Below are 13,699 nucleotides of genomic sequence, written 5' to 3' on the forward strand. Positions count from 1 at the left end.
TAGCACTTAGGGTAAGCAAGGAGAACATTTTCAGTAGCCCTACCTGGAATTCCCATGGGCATGGGAGGTAGAACATAGTTTCTTTCACTTTAAGTAACTGTGATAATACACTGCACAGTACTAAAAAGCTGTAGGAATATGAAGTACTCTCTGTACAATGCACCATGCTCAATACGAAAATATCTAAATCCAAACTTTTAAAATCCAAAAATTAAAAGACTAACAAAGCAGTTTCTCACCATGTACAATACTTGCTTTAGAATCCAAGCTACACAAATGCTGTGCCTCCATCAGATCTGCTGAAGTCATAAATGGGTGTGATACTGTTACTCGATTTAAAGCAAGCATCTAAAGAGAGGTGTATTAAAAATTACTTATTTACTTGAATATTTTGGAGATATTATAGAGCAATTAAAAAATTATAGTTTATTCTTATAAGAAACTAGAGAAAGTTAACCTCAAACTTTGCTCCATGAAAATGATGCTGCCGTCTCTATGACTTTGCACTTGAATCGTATTTACTTACTGTCCAAAAGAAAAGCATTAAAAGTTCAACAAGAAGAAACTGAAAATAAGAATACTATTTAAAACCCAGACAGCCACCTATACCTATGTGTTATACAAATTTCTACAAATAATATGTAAAGGTAAGTAATTGCATTTTAGAAGTAAGCAATTTTGAAAACAATTTTCACACTGGACACAACTATCTTCTTCATTTAGTTTTCCTCAAGCAAATCATCAGCTTCTGGGACTAAGTTTTCTCCTCAATGAACAATTTCACTGTATTTCATTTGTGTGTTGAATGTAAGTATTTAGTGTCTGTAGATGTAGCAGATATAAACACACAACATTAGGTTAAATGTGCACTTCAGATACTCCACGGTTAAGGACAAGAGATTAGACTTCATTCTACAAGTTGAGACTCTGACCATTTGTGGCTCCTTTTCTATTTTTTTCTGCTTATTACATTTCTTAAAAAAGAAACAGAATAATCTATCTACATAATATAGCATACTATTATTTTATAAAATATAACTTTTATAGAGTTGAAGACACTGTGTTCCTGATTGTACTGCACCCTTTGCCACAAAATAGCCAAGAATATATTAATGTACTCATATAAACTTTGCAATTCTCTACTCTGAAGGTATAACTAGATAACACAATTTAACATTCAAGCTTTCTATTAAAAATGCAATCCAGTTTCAGAACTCATCTTCTAATGAAAATCTATTAAGAGAATTTATCTGCATTGTGATTTCAATTCTAGTTCATCCATTTTCTATTGAACTCCTTTGTATATACCCACAATTACTCATTTCCTGTTGATAAACATCTGCCGTTTTCATTTTTTGTAATGATAAACAAGGCTGCAGTAAGAAAAGAAATCCCATACATGTTGTCTTAAACATCTTTATGTATATGTGGATGGATGATGTCTTAGGGTTTTTATTGCTGTGAAGAGACACCACGACCATGGCAACTCTTACAAAGGAAAACATTTAATTGTGTGGCTTGCTTACAGTTCAGAAGTTTAGTCCATTATTATCATGGTGGGAAGAAAGGCAGCATGCAGGCAGATAATAGTGTTAGAGAAAGCTGAGAGTTCTTACATTTTGACTCACAAGCAACAAGAAGTGGTCTGAGCCACAAGGTGTGGCTTGAGCATATTTGAGACCTCAAAGCCCGCCTCCACAGTGACACACTTACTCCAACAAGGCCACACCTACTCCAACAAAGCCACACCTCCTAACAGTGGCACTACTGATCAGCTTATGGGAGCAATTACATTCAAACTACCCGATGAATTCATAGATCTTTAATGTAAGATTTCTAATCCATTTTATTATAGCCAGTTGTTACAGGCAATTAAACTAATGAGATAGGAAGTTTATATGGAGAAAGACAACATTCTTCAGTAAAGACAAGAAAAGGGAAGAATCAGTAAATACAATGTGGTAGAAACACATGAAGCATGACATAAGTGTTCAGTTGGAAGCTCTGCTTTGGCCTCACTCCCCATCCCACCCCTATTCCCAACTCTGCCCTTCTCTGAAAGCCCACCAAGTGGTGGCTCCTCCTCAGGACCTACTCAAGACTACGCCTCCAGGTATTTAAGCTCTAGTCCCCAGACCTGCCATGTGATTTCTCCTCCTCCCTCCACTGCCTCACTTCTGTGGAGTTTGAGAGTCCACCCCAGAGTACATGGCTCATTAAATGTGGACTTTTATTTTGGTTTGATCTGGCTTATTTAAACTCATAGCCAAGCAGCCTAGAGCTGAGCCAGCCATCTACTAGCTGTGCAACAATTTTTAACTCAGGTGTTCCAATTTTTTCAAGGGGAAGAAGAAACACCTAAGGATAAAGGGAAATGATTACTGTGAAAAGGTTAGGTATTATACAGAAAACTAACTGGTTACCGGGCAGATGTGCTACTTAATAAATGGTCACTGTTACTCATTCCCATTATTGAAAATAAACAGAAACAAACAGACCAAGAAATACTTTCAGGGAAGGCATGTGCCATACTTTTCTAAAATATCAGACTAATTTCAAATTTATTAATGCATGAAGTTCATTAATATTCAAAACAATTTAGTATTTGATTGGCTTTGACATTATGTATACATATTGGCATGACCCTCTCCCACCAGCAGATTAATAAAAGAAAAAAAGAAACAAGAAAACACCTTAAAAGAAAAATCAATATAATATCTAACATGTTATTCATTAAAGAAAAACATATGATCATATCCAGTGATTTAGCATTTGACAAAAATCTAAGACATTTATAATAAACTCAACAAATTAGGCATGAAAAGAAGTTAACAATGAACATGCACAAGAAACCTTACAGCTAAAATTTATGTCATACTAAAATACTGAATGCCTTCCTCTTAAAATGGCAACAAAGAAAGATGCCCACTCTCACCACTCAGAGCAACCAAGTCATGGCAATAGGTAAGAAAAGAAAAAGAGAAGACTAGAAAGGGATCAAGAAAATGTACCAATCAAACAGTAACTAAAACTGTGTATTATATCCAAATATCAGCAGAGTCAATGTAATAAATATGCCATTTTGCCCTAAATGCATCTGTAAGTTTAAAAATTTGACATCAAGATGTAAGCAGCACTCTTGACTTACATACCGTTGGTAGGAATGTAGGAATAGTATAGCTATTATTGAAAACAGTTTGAGGTCACTTCAAAATGTTAAAAATACAGATTATACATGTATGGATGTATAAGACATAAGACATTCCATTAATATGTATAGTTTTTGGTTTTCACAGATCAGGCAAAAAGAAACAAATTTAAAAAATACAAACCAATAGCATATGTAATGACCGTAAGTTTTTGTTGACATTGAAATGTTTCTGTAGAACTTCACACACAGTTGAGTCTTCTGAGAGACACTAAAACAAAAGAAAACAATAAAATAAATCAAAATTGAGGATAATTTCCTGTGTCCTGGCCTGCTGGTGGTCTGGACAAATCTCTTCCACTCGCGTCCCCCAAGTAAATACACAGAGGCTTATATTAATTATAACTGAATGGCCATGGCCCAAGCTTTTAGCTAGCTAGTTCTGTATCTTAAATTAGCCCACAACTATAAATCTATGTATCACCACATGTTCCATGGCTTTACCTGCGTCCCATTACATGTTGCTCCTTGGGTGGCTCGCTGGCGCCTCCCCTCCTTTCTTCCTGTCTCTCCCTTTGAATTTCCTGCCTGCCTCTAAGCTGCCTTGCCATAAGCCAAACGGCTTTATTTATCAACCAATCAGAGAAACACATTCGTAGCGAACAGAAAAATATTTCCCCATCATAATCTCAAATTTCCAATCTAATAAGGAGAAACGATATAGTCAAAATAGTGGGATGGTCAAACACAATGTAGCACAAAGCAGAGAATGAGAGTTATTATACTTGAAAAAAAGGGCAAGTATTAAAAGAATGTAATGGGAAAATTATGAAGTGCTATAAGAAAATGAGCAGAAGTAAAATCATGGCACAGTGACAAAAAAGGGAGTCATCATATTCTTTAAATACAGTTATTTGCAAAGGGGCAGTATAGAAAGAAAAAAAGAAAGCCTAACTGGAGCCAATTCCAACTGTGGGGAAGATGGAGACATTTACAGAAGACTTGTGTGATGAAGCCTTCATTGATAACAGAAAAAAAAGATTTAACACGAAGAAAACCATAAAGATGAACTACTGGGGTAGGGTGTTCGCAGAGTGCCTGTGAAGAGTAAGATGTAGTCAAGAAGTGAGTACTCAGTTATAAATATTAAAGTAGTAGATGGAAAAGGAGCAATGAAAAAAGAGGCACTAAGGTCTGAATGTACAAGAGACCACAGCAATCTAGAAAACAAGGTGCATTTGTTATTTCTCTTCTAGCTGAGAAGAAATACCTAACCATAAAGCAGCTTAGAGGAGGGTTTCTTTTGAATGGTACAACCTCAATGGAGTGGAAGGCATGGTGGCAGGAGCTTGAGGCAGCACATGCCTGTAGTGGAAAGATTTCCTGTGTCCCTCCCAGCCAGCGGTCCAGACAAATCTCTCCCACCCGCACCCTGCCACTGCTTGGTCCCAAGTAAACACACAGAGGCTTAACATTTACAAACTGTATGGCCTATGGCAGGCTTCTTGCTAGCTGGCTCTTATAACTTAACCCATTTCTATTAATCTATAAGTTGCCACATGGCTGTGGCATTACCAGTCTGCTGGCATCTTGATGCTTCTTTGGCGGCAACTGGCATCTCCCCTTCCTCTCCTTCTCTCTGTATCTGCTTGGATTTCCCGCCTGCGCTAAACTGCCTTGCCATAGACCAATGCTACTTTATTATCAACCAATCAGAGCAACACATATTCATAGCATACAGAAAGACATCCCACAGCACATGCCAGTGTATAAGCATTGTAGCCAGAAGTAGGTGATGAATGCTATTTCTTAGCTCATGTTCCCCCTTCTTTCTCCTTTCTATTCCATATGGGACTCTAGCACATGGAATGGTGACACCCACGTTCACAATGGGTTTTCCTTTTGTAGTTAAAATTTTTCTGGGAACACTCTTATAGATACACGTAGAATATGTTTCCATAGTGATCTAAACCTGAAGTGTATTTCCATGGTGACATAGAGATTAACTATCACACAAGGGAAGAAACTTCAAGAGGGAAGTAATAATCAACAATTCAATACAAACTACTTTGCAAAACTAAACTGAGGTACATTAAGACGACACCAATGGATAAAGAAATATAGAGGCCAATAGGGCTCTTTGCTCCAAGCAAGACATAAAAGAGTCAAATAATTCTAGAGAATTGGTAAAGAAACAGCACTGAATAAAACATTAGATGAAGAGTGAACTGAACAGTGACAGAGCATGGAAAGATGCAGCAACACTTGCCATAATTTTTCACAAGTAATCTGACTGGTACAAAGTTTCCTTTTCCTTACACAAGTCAAAACAAAAACAGTAACAAAATACTGACCAGCATGGCAAGCTGGGAGTCATAGTGGCACAAATATCATGGACTAGATTTAAGACCCACTCTATAGAAGGCACATGCCGAATACTGTAAATACAGCCAAGAACCGATGGTTGGGGAGCTCCCAGGAGTGAACCTATTTTTACTATTCCACTATATGGACATTGTGTCAAACTGCCCCCTAAATTCCTCTCTCATAATTAATATAGCACTCAGACCTCATCAGAAAGTTTCTTTGTGTAGCAGATGGTGGTTAATGGAGAAACTCACAACTGGCCAAAGTGCAGATGGCAAGTGAGTGGTTGGTGTTCATATTATAACTCCTCCCCGAATTTCAGAAACCATCCCAGAGGAAGGCATGGAATGATTCTAAGAGCCAGAGGGCAAAGGAGGCCCAGAGCAGAACTCCTGTATTCATCAACTCATGGCAGCTGAGGTTATCAGGACAAGATTAAGCCAGTTAGCATTCTAACGCAGGATGGAAAGGGGTTCATGAGCCCCAGCTCTGGCTGAGAAGCGAGGACAGTTGACAGTTTCTAAGAGAGGTAGAGTAATTTGTTCCTAGTAGGTTGGCCAGTCTCCAGCAGATGACCCCACAATCAAGAGTACATGAACAGCACAAATATGACAGAGTGGGTTATAAAAACAAGAACATACTACCAAGACACTGTACAATACTGTCAAAAAATTACTGAAGATCTCTAAAAAAATCCTAACAAATATAAAACATGAACTAAAACACCCCAAACAATAACAAAAACCACAGAAAACTAAGTATTTTTATTTCTAGAAGAGATGTTTTGCTTCTTTCAACTCAAAAATGTCTAAACTTCAGGAGTAAGCTATAGATTATCTCTTGAAATTTCATGCTCTCCGTAAATATTTTTCTAGTTAAATCTCCACTTTCTATTGCTTTTAAAAGGCTTGTCAAAACTATAGGTGTACTTAAACAAACAACTTGCTGCAATGTCAGCACTGAAGTAGTGGCTAGCTCCCCAAACCACCTTTACCACATACCCACCCAAAAAGGGACTCTGGCCATGGTGCTGACAGACTTTCCAAGTCTGTACATTTTATTAAAACCAGGGAGGCAGCACAACATGACTGTCCTAAGAAATGAAACTAAGAGCTGCAAGCCCTAACAGTGGTAGCTCTCCTCCAAACACTAAAGCTGTAAGCCTGTCACAAGAAAAGAGAGCATCACTTACTATGTGCCACTTAAGTTTGGTTGGGGGCTATAAAGTCTGAAAACAGATCAAAACAACAACAACAAAAAAAGTTGGGAGCATGGGGGCATGTAGTCACACCTGAGGGTAACAAGGAAAACTACAGTTGTACCTAGTATCTTGGTATGCAGCTTGGATACAGTTAGGCATGAAAGAACCAAGAAAACGGAAGTGTCTTGGTAAGTGTTTCCCAATGGACAAATGACTCTTTGTGGCTAAACATTCTTGAAGCTGAAGTTAGTTCTTCCCACCATATCAGAAACTAAGGTGCCAGGAGACTTTCACATACTAATTAAGGGCCTGCATCCTCAAAAGAGCCTGGTGTCTGGATGTTTCAAAAGGATCATAGGAATAACCTAAGAGGGAGATTTGGTTCACCATGATTTGCCAGGAGGAAGATACTAATTACCTCATGATCATGCCATCCATAAATATTCACAAAACATGAAGGATTCAATGAGTTGCTACCTCAGTCTTTTGTTTGAGGCACCCTGTTCCAGTCTCTCTCTGAATAAATGTCTACCTAAACTGTATGTGACTGAGCTGAATTCTTTACTTTGAGACTATAAGACCAATCAGACACCTTTACCTGATAACCAAAGTAGAGCTGAGCCATCCTATCATCAAATTGTATCCACTTTTTTTTTTTCAAGACAGAGTTTCTCTGTGTAGTTTTGCGCCTTTCCTGGATCTCACCCTGTAGACCAGGCTGGCCTCAAACTCACAGAGATCCGCCTGCCTCTGCTTCCCTAGTGCTGGGATTAAAGGTGTGTGTCACCACTGCCCGGGGTAAATTGTATCCACTTTTTAAATAATCTAGACTAGTGCTTCACCAGAAACTCTTATCATTCTCTAATTATATTACTGTGTCTACAGGAGACTGAGTTAAGGAACTACCTCAGACAAAGAAAATATAAAGAAATCCTATCCTGATATGAAAAGGTACAGTATTTTGGGTGTGCAACCACCAATGCACATTTCTGTATATCTCTGAATTACTTATACTGCACCACTTAACACAATGTAAATGATATGTAAATAGATTTTTGTGTAGGTTAGTTTTTGCCAACTAGACACAAACTAGAGTCACCTAGAAAGATAGGCTTTCAATTGAGGAACTACCTCAATCAAATTGTTCTTTCAGCATGTTTGTAGGGGTGTTTTCTTGATTAATTATTGAAGTGGAAGGGCCTAGCTGAGCCAGGTCTGGGCAGGTAGACCTGGGATGTATAAGAAAGCAAAATGAACAAGCTAGTAAGCAACATTCGTTCATGGCCTCTGCTTCACACTTCCTGCCTTCCAGTTCCTGTCTTGGCTTCCTAATAATGGACTGTAACCTTTAAGCCACATAAATCCTTTTCACCTCAAGTTGCTTTTGATCAGAGCACTTTATTACAGCAACAGAACTAGGTAATTATTATACTGCATTATTAAGGGAATAACAAATACAAGCCTATTTATGTTCAATATAAATGCTATTGTTTTATTTTGTTTAATTTTCATTTGTGGTTGCATCCCAAGATGTAGAACCTGTGAGTTTAAAACTATTTACAGTTATAGACACTCACAATGCAACATAGTTAGATGAGTGATAGCCTTGGCTGTAAAGTCACCTTAGGAAAACAGTAAATAGGCACAGAAATAATAAAATCAATGAAAATGAAGACATTTAAATATCAACAACGCTGAGGATGTCTTTCTGTATGCTGTGAATGTGTTGCTCTGATTGATTGATAAATAAAACGCTGATTGGCCAGTAGCCAGGCAGGAAGTATAGTATAGGTGGGATAAGCAGAGAGGAGAATGCTGGGAGGAGGAAGGCTGAGTCAGGAAACGCTGCCAGCCAATGCCGTTATGAGAAACAAGATGTAAAGTACCAGGAAGCCACAAGCCACGTGGCAACTTATAGACTAATAGAAATGGGTTAATTTAAGATATAAGAACTGGATAGCAAGAAGCCTGCCACAGCCATACAGTTTATAAGTAATATAAGCCACTGTGAGTTTACTCGAGACTGTGGAACTGTGGGAGCCGGGTAGGACCAGGAAAACTTCAGCTACAAACAACTGCATTCAAATCTCTCAAAAACATCAAGGAATAAGACTATTAGCTCAAGAGCTATATAAGAGGAATGTCTGTGAGGCACTGAGAAGTAAACCAAGTGGCCAGATGTTAAAATCCAGAACACAGCAGGAAAAGGAATAATATAGATTACCAATGACAAAGAACATCTTCCCATACATAGAGATTTAAATCAGACACAGTATCAGAGAAAACTTGCGTAGTTAACAATTTCCTGAGTCCCATGCAAGATTTCTCTAGTGGAAGGGAAGATCCAGAACTAAGTATTTGTAAAATTAAGATATTATACACCTTAATGAAAGGTCTGCTGTTGTATTACATATAAGAGTTGTGATGGTCAATATTGACTGTCACCTTGTTAATGGAGATTATCTAGATTAGGTTAGCTTTTGAGCATGACTGTAAAGGATTATCTATATTAGTTTATTGAAGTGGTACACCTGTGATGGTAGTCTCATATATTTGATTGCTTGTCACCAAGGAGTGGAACTGTTTGAAATATTAAAAGGATTAGGAGGCAAGGCCTTATTGGAGGAAGTGTGTTACTTTGAGATTTCAAAAGCCCATGCCACGTCCAGTCTCTCTTTCTCTGTCTCTCTGCTTATGGATCAGGATGTATCTTTCTCAGTTACTTTTCCAGCACTACATCTGCCTGCCATCACACTCCCTGCAATAATGATAATGGGCTAAGCCTCGGAGACAGTAAGCCAGCCCCCAATTAAATGCTTTCTTTTATAAGAGTTGTCTTGGTCATGGTATCTCTGCACATCAATAGAACAGTGACTAAGACAACACCCATCTCAATTCATCACCCCACTGGCCTGGGGGCCTGGGTAGATGTAAAGAGGTAGAGAAGGTAGAGAGGGAGGTAGAGAGGGAGGGAGGGAGGGAGGGAGAGGGAGAGAGAGGGAGGGAGGGAGGTAAAGAGGCAGAGAAGGAGAAGAGAGAGAGAGAGAGAGAGAGAGAGAGAGAGAGAGAGGTGTAGAGAGAAAGTGCATTGAATAGGAATATTTATCACTCTGTTTCCTAATTGCAGGTGCTGTTAAACAGCTACCTCTGGCCTCCATGTGTTTTCCATCACTATATCCTCAAACTCAACTACATACTCTCAACCCTTCCTACCTTAAATTGATTTTTCTATGTATTTTGTTACACTAATAATTACTGTTAGTGAAGAAGCATGAATCAGAACAAAGTTAAGATTAATAAAATCATATGTAAGCACTGAATTCTTGATATAAAACAAAATTTAGTTTGCAAGTAAGGTCTTAAATGTCATAAACAAGTAAGTAGGGCTAGAATACTTTATAGTGGTAGTCCTGTTGCCTAGTATACATGAGAGGTGGCACAGCTTGACAGTCTCTTAATTAATGAAACAAAGCTGAAATCATTTATGAGAACTGGAAATAAAAATACATGCATAGGATAAGTGTGAACTGTAGTGATATATTGCATACCCTAATAAACATGCCTGGGGATCTGAGGACAGAGTCAGCCATTAGATTAGACATAGAGGTCAGGCAGTGGTGGCACACACCCTTAATCCTATCACTGAAGCGGCAGAGATCCGTCTGGATCTCTGTGAGTTCAAGGCCACACTGGAAACAGAGCCAAGTACTGGTGGCACACACCTTTAATCCTAGGAAGTGATGTCTGGGCAGAGAAAAGTACATAAGGCATAAGGAAACAGGGACTCACTCTCTTTAGACTGAGGATTTCGCAGAGGTAAGAACTACTGGCTGGCTGCTCTACTTCTCTGATCTTTCAGCTTTCACCCTGATATCTGACTCTGGGTTTTTTATTAAAAGACCATCTAAGATTTGAACAACAGTGAACTGTTAATACCGCCTTATGTCAAATCAGCAAAATATAGAAAATAAAATTTAAATCATGTAAATTCACTACAAAATAACCTAAAATGTAAACCAGATAAAGATAAAAACTTCAACTACTGATAAGAGTGCTAAAGCTTAACCTTAAGTTCTTCTGAAAAGAGATAATTTAGGAAACAAGATATGTCTATTGCCCTTAAAAAAGAAACAGTTTATAACTGCACTCCTCTAGCAACATGAAAAGATACATATTTCTTTGCCATTATTGCCTTCAAATTACCTGAGTATTCTCATTCCACCTCTCAGCAAAAGCTTTATCTGGGAATTCTGCAGGTAGAGATAATTGTTCTTTAAATATTTTCATATATTGTGGAAAACCAAATGAATTCATTAAATGTATCTGCCGGTGAGAAAACCGTGACTTCACTCTTTTTTCTAAGAGTTCCAAAATATCCTTGAAAACAAAAGAGAAATCCGTATAAGAAAGCATGTTGAAAAATACGCTGTTAGAGAATAAGCAAATTATAGCTTGTAGTAAGCAATATTTATTTTTAATCTATAAGTAAGCATTTTATTTTGAGGTAAACTAAACTTTCCTATATTTTGAGGGAAACTAAACTTTCCTAATGATGCAACCTTTTAATATATTTCCTCATGTGGTGACCCCCAACCATGAAATCATTTTTGTTACAACTTCGTAACTGTAATTTTGCTACTGTTATGAATTATAATGTAAATATCTGATACCCAGGATGGTCTTAGGCAACCCCTGTGGTCATTTGACCCCAAGGGGGACACAACCCACAAGTTGACAGCCGCTGAACTAATTCCTTTCTAGGCACCAGTAGCTTGGTATCCTGCCCCGATATCAAGTACTAACATTCCCAGATCTACTAAGGACCCTCAAACAGTGACTATTTTCAAACCGAGACTGACAAGAACACCAAGCACATCAGTGTGGTATTCTGCACGGTCTTAAAAAAGTTGACATAAAAATCTGAGCTAACAAAAATTCAGAGATATTCACGATTTTAAGTCTCAAGAGACAAGATATGTAACAGAGCCAAGTTCTATTTGCTGAACTACTAGAATTCAGCTGCTATGATCGGTAGAAAGAACCAGTGTTTGTACCTGAACTCTTGTTCCTTCCAATAGCAGCAAATTCTCTAAATGGCTGAACCATTTCTCCATCTAATTATTATTTTTTAGGGTGTAATTACATGATGGAAATGAAGTTTTTTTAGGGTGTAATTACATGATGGAAATGAAGTTTGAAAAGTTCTCATCTTCTTAAAATTAAGTAAATAATTGTGAGATGACATTATTTTTTGCCCCAATATTTTACAGAGAAAGAAGACAGATAAGTATAGATTAAACTATCTAGTGATAATTACGAAAATTACATAATAAATTCATAAATGCAGGAGAGTTAGGACTCATTATACTATTATCTCCAACAAGTATTGGTATTTTCTACAATCAATTTTTTTTTCTTTTAAAAAGAGGATGGCAGCTCCAGAAAAATGTGTATTTTTTTTTAATTGAATAATCTTTGTAATAGAAAACAAGCAAAAAGGTTAATAAGCCATGCTACGCAGGAAAAACTTTAAATAATCATGGGTCATTTAGGAAGCAAACAGCAAAGACTAATAGCTGTATGGGTTTGAGAGGGGAAAAACAAATACCTGTAATGTTCTTAATAGTTTACAGTGACAACAGCTGAATTAATGCATGTAATATTCAAAGATACAAATATACTCAGATTTGTTTTCTATTAAGGAGGAGTTAAGATTAAGAAATTGTGGCGCATACCTTTAATCCTAGCACCCGGGAGGCAGAGGCAGGCAGATCTTTCTGAGTTCCAGGCCAGCCTGGTCTACAGAGGGAGATCCAGGAAAGGCGCAAAGCTACACAGAGAAACACTGTGTCGAAAAAACAAAAAACAAAAAACAAAAAAAAAAAAAAAAGAAAAGAAATTGTACTCAGGAGCTGGGAAGATGGCTCAGAGTGAAAAGGCCCCTACTGCTAAAGCTGAAGACTTGTGTTCAATTCCTGGAACCCATGTACTAGGAGAGAATCAATTCCTACAAGATGTCATCAGGCCTCCTTCACATGTCTGCTATGGCATGCACACTTCACCCCCAGTAAGTAAGGAGGAATTGCAAGAGAGAAAAAACATTGCATCTGAGAATGGAAACGAGGAGTGAAAACAGAAGTTGCTTTGGTGGTGGTCAGTATGACAGAAGCTAACAATTAAGGCTAAAGGGAAGAGAAAGCAATAACAAACACTAAAGGAATAATTTCCACAAAGAAAGGTTTTTTGCTGTCAAAGCAACTGTTTGCACCTATGCTTTGGTTTTCTTCCCATAAATATACAGGAGCATAATTCTACATAAAAGCAATATAGAATTAGAGAAATATGCATAAATAAGAATCAAAACCACTCTGAAGAACTGCTAAGGTAGTCATGTCTTGCAAGCCGCAAGAACATATCACAGAGATTCAGCTGTGTATTAAAGCTGAACTTTGACCGGCCAAGGGTCTGTCAAAAGGCAAAGCCATTTATTTTGAATATTTGGTGTTACCCAGCCTTTAATATTCCAGCTGTCTTCTGCTATAAAATCCTTGAGTGCCCAGACCAATTGGTAACAGTTCAGCTCCCAGACCTGCTGAACTACTAAGTTACTAACTGCCCTGCTGAGCTTAGGAGACAAGCTGGCAGGAGACGCCTAACTTTGTTTCCTGTGCTAATGAAGCTCAGACCATCCCCCTCAGCTTGAGGAGGCCTAGTGGTTCTCCAGAGCATTTTGACTGAAAACAAAAGAGGTTTTTACATATCAAGGTGAGAGGTAAAACAACATTCCTGAGGAGGCAGGGAACAAGGTGCCCAGGAAAAGAAAGGACAGGTATTTTCTGTAGACAGGGACAGAACAGCATGGCTAGAGAAAAGAGAGGAAGACAGAGGCTCCATAGAGGGTAAGCAGAGTTTTCTGAGTGCCAGGAGTAGAGAGTAGCAAAGATGGAGAAAGAGGGTAGAGGAGGAAGATGAGGCTGAACGCA

At 38.0% G+C, this 13,699-nt stretch overlaps 1 protein-coding gene across 4 annotated transcripts in view; it reads right to left on the minus strand.

The window, feature by feature from the left end:
• Window positions 1-13,699, minus strand: part of Orc4 (origin recognition complex subunit 4) — a 46,138-nt gene that overhangs the window by 6,544 nt on the left and 25,895 nt on the right. For all 4 annotated transcript variants that reach the window (XM_059260449.1, XM_059260446.1, XM_059260448.1 and 1 more), the window contains 3 exons: window positions 10,920-11,093; window positions 3,333-3,419; window positions 240-348 (listed from right to left, as the gene is read on the minus strand). In XM_059260449.1, the coding sequence (XP_059116432.1) occupies window positions 240-348; window positions 3,333-3,419; window positions 10,920-11,093 (370 nt within the window). The remainder of the gene's footprint in view (window positions 1-239; window positions 349-3,332; window positions 3,420-10,919; window positions 11,094-13,699) is intronic.

The sequence above is a fragment of the Peromyscus eremicus genome, chromosome 4 (assembly GCF_949786415.1).
Source record: "Peromyscus eremicus chromosome 4, PerEre_H2_v1, whole genome shotgun sequence".
NCBI classification, from domain to species: Eukaryota; Metazoa; Chordata; class Mammalia; order Rodentia; family Cricetidae; genus Peromyscus; species Peromyscus eremicus.